Source organism: Tachyglossus aculeatus, chromosome 26, assembly GCF_015852505.1.
Source record: "Tachyglossus aculeatus isolate mTacAcu1 chromosome 26, mTacAcu1.pri, whole genome shotgun sequence".
In the NCBI taxonomy this organism is placed as follows: domain Eukaryota; kingdom Metazoa; phylum Chordata; class Mammalia; order Monotremata; family Tachyglossidae; genus Tachyglossus; species Tachyglossus aculeatus.
The window spans coordinates 3,091,910-3,106,134 of record NC_052091.1 but is presented as its reverse complement, the minus strand read 5'-3'; the positions used below and the strand labels follow the sequence as shown (position 1 = coordinate 3,106,134).

The window sequence follows — 14,225 nt, the reverse complement described above, 5'->3', positions numbered from 1 at the left end:
TATCATTATCTACCCCTCGCCTGGTTTGTAGTAAGAACTGAACAGATCCCATAAAAACAAAAGGGTTGTCACTGCCCTCATCGCCAACAGCAGCGTGGCCTAATGGCTAGAGCAGGGGCTTGGGAGTCAGGCGGTCATGGGTTCTAATCCTGCTGCTGCCACTTATCCGATGTATTTTACTTGTACATATCTATTCTATTTATTTTATTTTGTTAGTATGTTTGGTTTTGTTCTCCGTCTCCCCCTTTTAGACTGTGAGCCCACTGTTGGGTAGGGACTGTCTCTAGATGTTGCCAACTTGGACTTCCCAAGCGCTTAGTACAGTGCTCTGCACACAGTAAGCGCTCAATAAATACGACTGATGATGATGATGATGACCTTGGGCAAGTCACTTCACATCCCTGGGCCTCAGTTCCCTCATCTGGAAAATGGGGATGAAGACTCAGAGCGCCGTGTGGGGTGGAGACTGTAGCCAACCCAACTACCTTGTATCTCCCCGGCGCTTAGAACAGTGCCCGGCACATAGTAAGCCCTTAACAAATAACACAATTATTAACAACAGCGGCATTATGAGAAGCAGCGTGGCTCAGCGGAAAGAGCCCGGGCTTTGGAGTCAGAGGTCACGGGTTCAAATTCCGCTCCGCCACTTGTCAGCTGGGTGGCTCTGGGCAAGTCATTTCCCTTCTCTGGGCCTCAGTTGCCTCATCTGTCAAATGGGGACGAAGACCGTGAGCCGCCCGTGGGACAACCTGATCACCTTGTAACCTCCCCAGCGCTCAGAGCAGTGCTTGGCACATAGTAAGCGCTTCAAAAATGCCATCATTATTATTAATCGAGTGTCTCCGGGTGTCGAACACTGTACTCCATGTTCGGGGAAGCATCCGATGGGACCGGAAGGCGACGGTCCGTTGGTCGGACTGAAACTACTCTCGGCCAAATAATAATAATAATAATTAGGGTATATGTTCATTCATTCATTCATTCATTCAATCGTATTTATTGAGCGCTTACTGTGTGCAGAGCACTGTACTAAGCGCTTGGGAAGTACAAGTTGGAACATACAGAGACGGTCCCTGCCCAACAGTGGGCTCCCAGTCTAGAAGGACCGTCCTCCTGGGAGCCGGACTCTCCAATGGATCCCGGTGCCCTGGATAATAATAATGGCATTAATTAAGCGCTTCCTATGTGCAAAGCACCGTTCCAAGCCCTGGGGAGGTTACAAGTTGATCAGACTGTCCCACGTGGGGCTCCCAGTCTTCATCCCCATTTTCCAGATGAGGGAACTGAGGCCCAGAGAAGTTGAGTATCTATTCTATTTATTTTATTTTGTGAGTATGTTTGGTTTTGTTCTCTGTCTCCCCCTTTTAGACTGTGAGCCCACTGTTGGGTAGGGACTGTCTCTAGAAGTTGACAATTTGTACTTCCCAAGCGCTTAGTCCAGTGCTCTGCACACAGTAAGCGCTCAATAAATACGATTGATGATGATGATGATGATGAGCGACTTGCCCAAAGTCACCCAGCTGACAAGTGGCGGAGCCGGGATTTGAACCCCTGACCTCCATGCTAAGCGCCTACTATGTGCTGAGTGCTGTTGTAAGCGCTGAACGCACAGGCCGCCCCTTCCTGACCCCTTTTAGGGGCCCCAGGGCAGGTGGAGACGGTGCTGGTGTGTCCGAGCTGGGGTCCCAGCCCCCCGACCCCTGTGAGCCCCCCGTGGGACAACCTGATCCCCCTGCATCCCCCCAGTGCTTAGAACAGTGCTTGGCACATAGTAAGCGCTTAACCAATGTTATTATTATTATTATCATTATTATTATTGCTATTGCTGTTATTATTATTATTATTATTGTTGTTGTTTTATTATTATTATCATTATTATTGCTATTATTATTATTATTATTATTATTATTATTATTATTATTATTAATTACCAGAGTGTCGCCTTTGGCTTCGTGAAGGCAGTGTAGGGCCAATTCGAGGTTGGTCCCCCCTCCGGGCAGCACGCTGGAGCACGCCGTGTTGCACAGGTCCGTCACTGTGGGCACAACCAAAACCAAAGTGAGGGGCACGATGCACTCATGGGGAGCAGCGTGGCTCGGTGGAAAGAGCCCGGGCTTGGGAGCCAGAGGTCGTGGGTTCAAATCCCGGCTCTGCCAATTGTCAGCTGGGTGACTCTGGGCAAGTCACTTCACTTCTCGGGGCCTCCGTTACCTCATCTGGAAGATGGGGATTAAGACTGTGAGGCCCCGTGGGACAACCTGATCGCCTTGTAACCTCCCCAGCGCTTAGAACAGTGCTTTGCACATAGTAAGCGCTTAATAAATGCCATTATTATTATGGCATTCATTAAATGCTTACTACTACTATCACTACTACTACTAATAATGGCATTTATTAAGCACTTACAATGTGCAAATTATAATAATAATAATAATGGTATTTGTTACGCGCTTATCATGTGCAAAGCACTGTTCTAAGCGCTGGGGAGGTTACAAGGTGATTATTATTATTATTATTACGGTATTTGTTAAGCGCTTACTACTACTATTGCAACTACTAATAAACTCCGCCAATTGTCAGCTGTGTGACTTTGGGCAAGTCACTTCACTTCTCTGTGCCTCAGTTCCCTCATCTGTAAAATGGGGATGAAGACTGTGAGCCCCCCCGTGGGACAACCTGATCGCCTTGTAACTCCCCCAGCGCTTAGAACAGTGCTTTGCACATAGTAAGCGCTTAATAAATGCCATTATTACTATTATTATTATGGCATTCATTAAATGCTCACTACTACTATTACTACTACTACTACTAATAATAATGGCATTTATTAAGCACTTACTTAAGGTGCAAATAATAATAATAATAATGGTATTTGTTACGCGCTTATCATGTGCAAAGCACTGTTCTAAGTGCTGGGGAGGTTACAAGGTGATTATTATTATTATTATTAAGGTATTTGTTAAGCGCTTACTACTACTATTACTACTACTAATAAACTCCGCCAACTGTCAGCTGTGTGACTTTGGGCAAGTCACTTCACTTCTCGGGGCCTCAGTTCCCTCATCTGTAAAATGGGGATTAAGACTGTGAGCCCCCTGTGGGACAACCTGATCACCTTGGAACCTCCCCAGCGCTTAGAACAGTGCTTTGCACATAGTAAGTGCTTAATAAATGCCATCATCATTCTTATTACAGAAGCAGCATGGCTCAGTGGGAAAAGCCCGGGCTTTAGAGTCAGAGGTCATGGGTTCAAATCCCGGCTCTGTCCCATGTCTGCTGTGTGACCTTGGGCAAGTCACTTAACTTCTCTGAGCCTCAGTTACCTCATCTGGAAAATGGGGATTAAGACTGTGAGCCCTACACGGGGCAACTTGATCATCTTGTATCCCCCCAGCACTTAGAACAGTGCTTTGCACATAGTAAGTGCTTAATAAATGCCATCATTATTATTATTATTATTATTAATATACATAAATACATAAATTACAGATACAAACATATGTGCTGTGGGGATGGAAGGTACTTCCCAAGCGCTTAGTACAGTGCTCTGCACACAGTAAGCGCTCAATAAATACCGTTGAATGAATGAATGAATGAATGAATGAATGATGAATGAAAGGAGCAAGTCAGGGTGATGCAGAAGGGAGTGAGAGAAGAGGAAAGGGGGACTTAGTCAGGGAAGGCTTCTTGGAGGAGTTGGGCTTTCGATAAGGCTTTCAATTGGGGGTGAGCAATTATCATTCATTCAATCCTTCAATCGTATTTACTGAGCACTTACTGTGTGCAGAGCACTGTACTAAGCGCTTGGAAAGTACAAGTTGGCAACATCAGTCAGATACGAGGAGGGAGGGCACTCCAGGCTAGAGGTAGGATTGATTGAGACGGAGACAGGAAAGGGGAAGGGAATCAATCAATCAATCAATCAATCGTATATATTGAGCGCTTACTGTGTGCAGAGCACTGTACTAAGCGCTTGGGAAGTACAAGTTGGCAACATATAGAGACGGTCCCTACCCAACAGTGGGCTCACGGTCTAGAAGGGGGAGACAGAGAACAGAACCAAACATACTAATAAAATAAAATAAATACAATAGATATGTACAAGTAAAATAAATAAATAAATAGAGTAATAAATATGTACAAACATATATACATATGATTGATTGAGACGGAGACAAGGTAGGAGGGGAGGGGGGAAGGGCAAGCCGCAACGCTGCTTCTCTACAGTGCTAAGCGCTTCATACAGTGCTCTGCACACAGTAAGCGCTCAATAAATACGATTGATTGATTGATTGATTGATTGAGACAGAGACAGGAAAGGGGAAGGGAATCAATCAATCAATCGTATTTATTGAGCGCTTACTGTGTGCAGAGCACTGTACTGAGCGCTTGGGAAGTCCAAGTTGGCAACATATAGAGACAGTCCCTACCCAACAGTGGGCTCACGGTCTAGAAGGGGGAGACAGAGAACAGAACCAAACATACTAACAAAATAAAATAAATAGAATAGATATGTACAAGTAAAATAAATAAATAAATAAATCGAGTAATAAATATGTACAAACATATATACATATGATTGATTGAGACGGAGACACGGCAGGAGGGAAGGGGGAAGGGAGAGCCGCGACGCTGCTTCTCTACAGTGCTAAGCGCTTCGTACAGTGCTCTGCACACAGTAAGCGCTCAATAAATAAGATTGATTGACTGAGATGGAGACAGGAAAGGGGAACGGAATCAATCAATCAATCGTATTTATTGAGCGCTTACTGTGTGCAGAGCACTGTACAAAGCGCTTGGGAAGTCCAAGTTGGCAACATAGAGAGACGGTCCCTACCCAACAGTGGGCTCACCGTCTAGAAGCGGGAGACAGAGAACGGAACCAAACATGCCAACAAAATAAAATCAATAGGATAGATATGTACAAGTAAAATAAATCAATAGAGTAATAAATATGTACAAACATATATACGTATATACAGGAAGGGACGGGCACCTCTGTTCTGAGCCTCCTGGCTGCTGGGTAGGTCGCCCCAGGGCTTCCACACCAAGGAGGCCGCGTGTTTGTCCTTTTCCGCCAGCGACTGGTCTTGGAGGTTGGGGGTCTCCGCCTGAAACTGGCTGCCCATGTTAATGTGCCTGGAAAAAAGGGAAGACGGAGGGGAAGGCCCTGGAGATGGGATGGAAGGGCCCCCCCCCCTCCAAGGACCAGCTTGTCCGCCCCGCCATCCTCGGCCCCCGCCGGGCACGGGACCCATGATGGGGGTGAGGGCTAAACGCGCCCCATCCTTTGGGACCACCTTGGCGATGCAAGTGGCGGTCACGGAAATACCCGACCAACAGGAATAGTAATTGCGGAATTGATAGGCACTGTCGAGCGCTTAGTCCAGTGCTCTGCACACAGTAAGCGCTCAATAAATACAATTGAATGAATGAATGAATGAATGTACTAAGCCCTCTCCATCCCCCCCACCTTACCTCCTTAATAATAATAATAATAATAATGGCATTTATTAAGTGCTTACTATATGCAAAGCACCGTTCTAAGCGCTGGGGAGGTTACAAGGTGATCAGGTTGTCCCACGGGGGGCTCACAGTCTTCATCCCCATTTGACAGATGGGGGAACTGAGGCCCAGAGAATCAATCAATCAATCGTATTTATTGAGCGCTTACTGTGTGCAGAGCACTGGACTAAGCGCTTGGGAAGTACAAGTTGGCAACAAGTGAAGTGAAGTGAAGTGACTTGCCCAAAGTCACCCAGCTGACAATTGGCGGAGCCGGGATTTGAACCCATGAACTCTGACTCCAAAGCCCGGGCTCTTTCCAGTGAGCCACCTCAATCAATCAATCGTATTCATTGAGCGCTTACTGTGTGCAGAGCACTGTACTAAGCGCTTGGGAAGTACAAATTGGCAACGTATAGAGACAGTCCCTACCCAACAGTGGGCTCACAGTCTAAAAGGGGGAGACAGAGAACAAAACCAAACATACTAACAAAATAAAATAAATAGAATAGATATGTACAAGTAAAATAAATAAATAAATAAATAGCGTAATAAATATGTACAAACATATATACATATCTATTCTACTTATTTTATTTTGTTAGCATGTTTGGTTTTGTTCTCTGTCTCCCCCTTCTAGCCTGTGAGCCCGCTGTTGGGTAGGACTGTCTCTATGTGTTGCCGACTTGGACTTCCCAAGCGCTTAGTACAGTGCTCTGCACACAGTAAGCGCTCAATAAATACGATTGATTGATTGATTGATTGACCCCTGGGGCCACAGCCAGCCTAGGGGTGGGGGTGGGGGGACAATCAATCAATCAATCAATCGTATTTATTGAGCGCTTACTGTGTGCAGACTTGCCCGAAGTCACACAGCTGACAATCAATCATATTTATTGAGCGCTTACTGTGTGCAGAGCACTGGACTGAGCTTACAGTAAGCGCTCAATAAATACGATTGATTGATCCACGCACTTGGATTTGCTCCCTTCTCAGCTCCACAGCTCTTACGTCCGCGACCGTAACTCCTTTATTTAACGTCCGTCTCCCCCTCCATCTGTAAAAGCCCCCCGTGGGGAGGAAACCCGTCAAAACACCTCTATCAATCAATCAATCAATCGTATTTATTGAGAGCTTACTATGTGCAGAGCACTGTACTAAGCGCTTGGGAAGTACAAATTGGCAACATATAGAGACAGTCCCTACCCAACAGTGGGCTCACAGTCTAAAAGGGGGAGACAGAGAACAGAACCAAACATACCAACACGGACTCGCGTCTCAAGCGCTCAGTACAAAGCCCCGCACGCGGTGGGCGCTCAATAAATCCGGTGGATCGCCGGCCTCCGGTTGGCCACCTCCGCTGCCCCCCCGGGGAACGGCTTTGGTCGCCGCTCGGGAAAGGCTCAGCGTACTGAGCGTCTCCACTGCAATTCGGGGAGCGCAAGCGAAAAGGGGGGATTTCCTCCTTTTCTTTTTTGGGAAAGGGTCCGGAGCCGAGAGGCGGACTTGGGGTGATGTCCCCTTCAAGGCCCTGCTGAGAGCTCACCTCCTCCAGGAGGCCTTCCCAGACTGAGCCCCTTCCTTCCTCTCCCCCTCGTCCCCCTCTCCATCCCCCCATCTTACCTCCTTCCCTTCCCCACAGCACCTGTATATATGGTTGTACATATTTATTACTCTATTTATTTATTTATTTTACTTGTACATATCTATTCCATTTATTTTATTTTGTTAATATGTTTGGTTCTGTTCTCTGTCTCCCCCTTTTAGACTGTGAGCCCACTGTTGGGTAGGGACTGTCTCTATGTGTTGCCAATTTGGACTTCCCAAGCGCTTAGTACAGTGCTCTGCACATAGTAAGCGCTCAATAAATACGATTGATGATGATGATGATGATGATGATGATGTCGGCCATCTCCCTGTCGGATTCCGGGGGCGGCGGGCCCCCTCCCTCCCTCGTAGCCCAGACAATAGCCAGGCGGCGGCCCTGGCCCCGTTCCCGCCTTTTAACGAGGACCAGCGGTGGGACTCGACAGCTCGGTGCCGGCCGAGCGCTCGAGCCCGCCGGACGGCTGTTCCTAATTATCTCCAGAGGCCCCCGGCCCTTCCCAACGAGGTGTGCGGCTCTGGGAATTCGGGGGGGATCCCGGGAATGCCGAACGGGGCGGAGGGGCCCGGAGCGTGAGGCGGGGCCCTCGCGCCGGTGGTCTGCGCTAGTTCGCCGCGGTCAGTCGGGAAGCCGGCTCGCCCGTTAGCGCTTTTAGTACAGCGCCTGGCCCATGGTGATCGCTTAACCAATACCATTATTCTAATAATAATAATAACGAAGGCATTTATTAAGCACTTACTATGGCAAAGCACCGTTCTAAGCGCTGGGGAGGTTACAAGGGGATCAGGTTGGCCCACGGGGGGCTCACAGTCTTCATCCCCATTCGACAGAAGAGGGAACTGAGGCCCAGAGAAGTGAAGTCACTGGCCCAAAGTCACACAGCTGACGATCAGCAGAGCCGGGATTTGAACCCATGACCTCTGACTCCAAAGCGCGGGCTCTTTCCACTGAGCCACGCTGCTTGGGAAGTCTCCCCTTGGACAAGTCCCTTAACTTCTCCGTTGCCTTCTCCCAAGTGCTTAGTACAGTTCTCTGCAAACGGCGCTCGTGAATTACCACTCACTGATTCTCTGCGCCTCTGTTTCCTCATCCGTCAAATGGGGGTTCGATACCCGTTGTCCCTCCGACTTAGACGGCCGGGAGAGGGATTGTGTCCAGTCTAATTATCTTGCATCTCCCCCAGCGCTTAGTAGAGTGCCTGACACATACTGAGTGCTTAACAACTACCACGATTATTGTTGTTTTCTAAGCCCGCCTTGACGATGATAGTGCCCAGGATCACCATTTAGACGCCTAGGAGGGAAACTGATTGGATGTGTCTGAAAGCCAGAAAGAGGAATCCCGGCCGGTGGGACGGAGAATGCGCAGGCGGATCCCAGGCTCTTCCCACTGCTCCTTCTTTCCCTTCCCTTCGCTCTCCTCGCTGTGATCAATCAATCAATCGATCAATCGTGTTTATTGAGCGCTTACTGTGTGCAGAGCACTGTACTAAGTGCTTGGGAAGTACAAGCTGGCAACATATTGAGACGGTCCCTACCCAACAGTGGGCTCACAGTCTAGAAGGATATCTAAAAAAGATACTTTTGTGCCTGTCTCCTCAGTATTGTCTCCTCCTGAGCGCTTAGTACAGAGCTCTGTGAGAGAAGCAACGTAGCCTAGTGGAGAGAGCACACTAGTTCTGGCTCTGTCACTGGTCTGCTGTGTGACCTTGGGTAAGTCATTTCCCTGGGCCTCAGTTCCTGCATCTAGAAAATGGGGATTACAACTGAGCCCCATGTGGGACAGGGACTGTGTCTAACCCGATTACCCTGTATCTACCCCAGCGCTTAGAACAGTGCCTGGCACATAGTAAGTGCTTAACAGATACCATAAGAAGAAAAAAAATAAGCATTTCATACATACCACTGATTGACTGATAATAGTACAGTGCTCTACACACAGTACATGCTCAATATGATGATGAATCATTCATTTAATCGTATTTACTGAGCACGTAGGGAGTGCAGAGCACTGTACTAAGCGCTTGGAGAGTACAATTCGGCATTCTACCAAGTGCTTGGGACAATAGCAACTGTGGTATTAGTCGAGCACTTACCAGGTACCAATCAATCAATCAATCAATCGTATTTATTGAGCACTTACTGTGTGCAGAGCACTGGACTAAGCGCTTGGGAAGTACAAGTTGGACCAGGCATTGTAATAAGTGCTGAGGGGGATACAAGCAAACCGGGTTGGACACAGTCCCTGCCCCACATAGAGCTCAGAGTCCCAATCCCCATTTTCCAGATGAGGGAACTGAGGCCCGGAGAAGTGAAGTGACTTGCCCAAGGCCACACAGCAGACAAGTGTGGGGCTGGAACCCTTGACCATCTGGATTCCCGGCACTTGCTCTGTCCGAGTGAGCAGGCACATTCCTTGCCCACAGTCCACGTGCTCAGGAAGTACCCTATATCTACCCCAGCGCTTAGAACAGTGCCTGGCACATAGTAAGCGCCTAACAAATACCGTAACTATTATTATTATTATTACTCTTGATGGACTGACCAACTGGGTGGTCAATAAACGCTGCCCGACGGGGACCGGCAGCGGCGGAACCATTCCGGCGGAAGCCACTTGAGCGGTGGGTGGCCAACGCCGGGAAGAGGGGCAACCACGGAGGAATATGCGTGAGTCCGGGTGTAAGGATAACGATCGGGGTCTTTGTTAAGCGCTCACAGCGCGCCAGACACCTTACTGAGCGCCGGGGCAGACGCGGGCTAATCGGGTGGAGTCCCACAAGGGATTCACAGTCTATGAGCCCACTGTTGGGTAGGGACTGTCTCTATATGTTGCCAACTTGTACTTCCCAAGCGCTTAGTACAGTGCTCTGCACACAGGAAGCGCTCAATAAATACGATTGATTGATTGATTGATTGAGGAAAGGTTCTGAGTCCCCATTTTCCAGGTGAGGGAACTGAAGGCCCGGGAAGCGGAGCGTCTGGCCCTTGGGGAACGAGCAGGCGGGTGATGGAGCCGGGACTAAAATATAGGTCTACAGCGGCAGGGAGGCCTAGTGGATGGAGCCTGGCCCTCGGCAGGACCTGAGTTCTAATCCTGGTTCACTTGTCCGCTGTGTGACCTTGGGGCAAGTCACTTAACCTCTCTGGGCCTCCGTCTCCTCCACGGTGAAATGGGGCGAAGACGGATCCCTGCTCTCCCTCCCTCTGAGATCGGGAGACCTTTAATAATAATAATTACGGTATCAATCAATCAATCAATCGTATTTATTGAGCGCTTACTGTGTGCAAAGCACTGTACTAAGCGCTTGGGAAGTCCAAGTTAGCAACATGTAGAGACAGTCCCTACCCAACAGTGGGCTCACAGTCTAAAAGTACCTGCGAAGCGCTTACTATGGGCCGAGCCCCGTTTTAAGCGCTGGGGTAGACACGCGGTAAATCGGGTCATCCCACTCGGGGCTCACGGTTTGAATCCCCATTTTCCGGGTGAGGTCACTGAGGCACGGGGAAGTTAAGCGGCTTTCCCGAGGTCACACGGCAGGGATTGGAAGCCAGGGTCAGGGACTCTCGGCCCATCACCTTGCGTCTCCCCCGGGACTCGGCCTACAGTGAACGCTTCATCAGGGGCCGCAACTCGTTAACCGATAAACGCCCCGATAATAATTACTGTCGTTGTCTTCTACTTCATTTATAAAAAACCCCCAGCTGTGCCCGAGAGAGAGAGTGGGAAACTGCACAGGACACAGGGAAATTCAACGCAGGGATGGGAGAAGAAGATGGAGAGTCTTTTAGACTGTGAGCCCACTGTTGGGTAGGGACTGTCTCTATATGTTGCCAATTTGTACTTCCCAAGCGCTTAGTCCAGTGCTCTGCACATAGTAAGCGCTCAATAAATACGATTGATGATGATGATGATGGAGAGGGGTGGAGGGGGGAAGAGGGATTTAAAAAGCAGAGATCGCTCCTCCAACCTCGCTCCTCTGCCCCCCAAACCGACTCGTTTCGGCCCTTGCGGCCCCCCACCCGCCCCCCGTGAGCCCCTCGGCCTCCCTTCGGCCTCCCTTCGGCCTCGACTTACGGTTGGACGGTGAACCTGGTATCGTCATCCTTCAAAATGCTTATCCCGAGAGAGGCATCCACTGGATCTACGTAAGGCGTGGCGGTCGAGGAAAGAGAAACCCTCAAGGGTCAAGAAACCGAGCGGCCCCTTCTCCCCCCGGTTCATCCCCATTTTCCAGATGAGGTAACTGAGGCCCAGAGAAGTGACTTGCCCAAAGTCACCCAGCTGACAAGTGGCGGAGCCGGGATTTAATAATAATAATGATGGCATCTATTAAGCGTTTACTGTGTGCCAAGCACTGTTCTAAGCACTGGGGAGGCTACAAGGTGATCAGGTTGGCCCCCGGGGGGGTTACATTAATCCCTATTTTACAGATACAGGAACTGAGGCCCAGAGAAGTGAAGTGACTTGCCCAAAGTCACCCAGCTGACAAGTGGCGGAGCCAGGATTTGAACCCATGACCTCTGACTCTGAAGCCCGCGCTCTTTCCACTGAGCCACGCTCCTTCTCTACAGAGAAGCAATTCCAAAGTAGAAGGCGGCGTGGTCTCGTGGCAAAGGCCGTCAGGTCGGGGGCGTGTGTTCTAATCATCATCATCATCATCAATCGTATTTATTGAGCGCTTACTATGTGCAGAGCACTGTACTAAGCGCTTGGGAAGTACAAATTGGCAACATTTAGAGAAAGTCCCTACCCAACAGTGGGCTCACAGTCTAAAAGGGGGAGTCAGAGAACAAAACCAAACATACTAACAAAATGCCGCTCCGGGCCTGCTGCTGGGTGACCTCAGGCAAGTCACTTAACCTCTCTGGGCCTCCTGCTTTGCTCTGACTTTCTCCCTCGACTCATCCCCCCTCTCAGCCCCACGGCACTTGTGTCCGTATCTGTCATTTATTGATTTCTATTAACGTCTATCTTCCCCCTCCAGATTGTAAGCTCGCTGTGGGCAGGGGATGTGTCTTTTTACTGTTCTGTTGTAAGAAGAAGCATGATGGCATTTTATTAAGCGCTTACTATGAGCACTGTTCTAAGCGCCGGGGAGGCTACAAGGTGATCAGGTTGTCCCCGGGGGGGCCTCACAGTTAATCCCCATTTTACAGGTGAGGTAACTGAGGCTCAGAGAAGTGACTTGCCCAAAGTCACCCGGCTGACAACTGGCGGAGCCGGGATCGGAACCCACGACCACTGACCATGTTGGTTTTGTTCTCTGTCTCCCCCTTCTAGACTGTGAGCCCACTGTTGGGTAGGGACTGTCTCTATATGTTGCCAATTTGTACTTCCCAAGCGCTTAGTACAGTGCTCTGCACATAGTAAGCGCTCAATAAATACGATTGATGATGATGACCACTAACCTGTATATATGTATATATGTTTGTACATATTTGTTACTCTATTTATTTACTTATGACCACTGACCTGTATATATGTATATATGTTTGTACATATTTGTTACTCTATTTATTTATTTATTTTACTTGTACCTATCTATTCTATTTATTTTATTTTGTTAGTATGTTTGGTTTTGTTCTCTGTCTCCCCCTTTTAGACTGTAAGCCCGCTGTTGGGTAGGGACCGTCTCTAGATGTTGCCAGCTTGGACTTCCCAAGCGCTTAGTCCAGTGCTCTGCACACAGTAAGCGCTCAATAAATACGACTGATGATGATGATGATGATGATGACGACTCCAAAGCCCGGGCTCTTTCCACTGAGCCACGCTGTTGTAATAATAATAATAATGAGAGCATTTTGATGATGATGATGATGATGACGACTCCAAAGCCCGGGCTCTTTCCACTGAGCCACGCTGTTGTAATAATAATAATAATGAGAGCATTTTGATGATGATGATGATGATGATGACGACTCCAAAGCCCAGGCTCTTTCCACTGAGCCACGCTGTTGTAATAACAATAATAATAATAATAATAATAATAATGAGAGCATTTATTAAGCCCTTACTACGTGCAAAGCACTGTTCTACTCCCAAACATTTAGTCCAGTGCTCTGCAGGCAGCAAGGGCTCAATCAATCAATCAATCGTATTTATTGAGCGCTTACTATGTGCAGAGCACTGTACTAAGCGCTTGGGAAGTACAAATTGGCATCACATAGAGACAGTCCCTACCCAACAGTGGGCTCACAGTCTAAAAGGCTCAACAGAGACGCAGCGTGGCTCAATGGAAAAGAGCCCGGGCTTTGGAGTCAGAGGCCATGGGTTCAAATCCCTGCTCCGCCAATTGCCAGCTGGGTGACTTTGGGCAAGTCACTTCACTTCTCCGGGCCTCCGTGACCTCATCTGGAAAATGGGGATGAAGACTGCGCGCCCCCCGTGGGACAACCTGATCGCCTTGGAGCCTCCCCAGCGCTTAGAACGGTGCTTTGCACGTAGTAAGCGCTTCATAAATGCCGTTATTATTATTATTATTAAGTGCATCTGACTGGGCCTCAGTTTCCCCAGCTTTAGAATGGGGAGAAAGCATCCAGGGTCCGTCCCTCCCTCCCGGGAGCGGGCGACCCAAGACGGCGCCGGTGTCTCCTCCGCTCACCCAGCAGGATCTTGTAAAGGTGGCCGGGGTCGGCCTGGGGCGAGGAGGCGCAGAGGAGGTTGAAGTAGAGGCCAGAGCCCTCGCGCACGGGGCTGAGCATGGGGGGCGGCGTGTACGGGGACTTTTCCAACAGGCCCCTCAGCAGGTGGTCCCACAGGAAGAGCGGCGAGCGCAGGCAGCTCTTGTAGCAGCCGCCCGTTCCCGGCTGGAGCTGGGCCCGGGCGGCGGGCGACGACGACGGCGGCGGCGGGGACGAGGGCAGGAACGGCGACTTGGGCCGCGGGCGCCTCTGGGCCGAGGCCGCTGCCTTCGGCCCGCTCTCCTCCTGAGGGAGAAAAGCGTTCGGGACAGTCCAGAGGTCCTTTTCCCACCCCCTGATGGTGAGCGCTTAGTGCAGTGCTCTGCACATGGGAAGCGCTCAATAAATACGACTGGATGAATGAATGCTTTCCCGATGGCTTAACGTGGGCTTTCCTCCAAAGTCACCCAGTTGATGCCGGCGAGGAGCCTTGT

General features: G+C 49.4%; 1 protein-coding gene across 1 annotated transcript in view; it reads right to left on the bottom strand.

The window, feature by feature from the left end:
- ZNF541 (zinc finger protein 541) overlaps positions 1-14,225 on the bottom strand; it is a 64,665-nt gene that overhangs the window by 16,826 nt on the left and 33,614 nt on the right. The window contains exons 7-10 of the mRNA XM_038767660.1: positions 13,713-14,037; positions 11,186-11,252; positions 4,997-5,139; positions 1,932-2,035 (exon numbers count right to left, since the gene is read on the bottom strand). Coding sequence (XP_038623588.1) covers positions 1,932-2,035; positions 4,997-5,139; positions 11,186-11,252; positions 13,713-14,037 — 639 coding nt within the window. The remainder of the gene's footprint in view (positions 1-1,931; positions 2,036-4,996; positions 5,140-11,185; positions 11,253-13,712; positions 14,038-14,225) is intronic.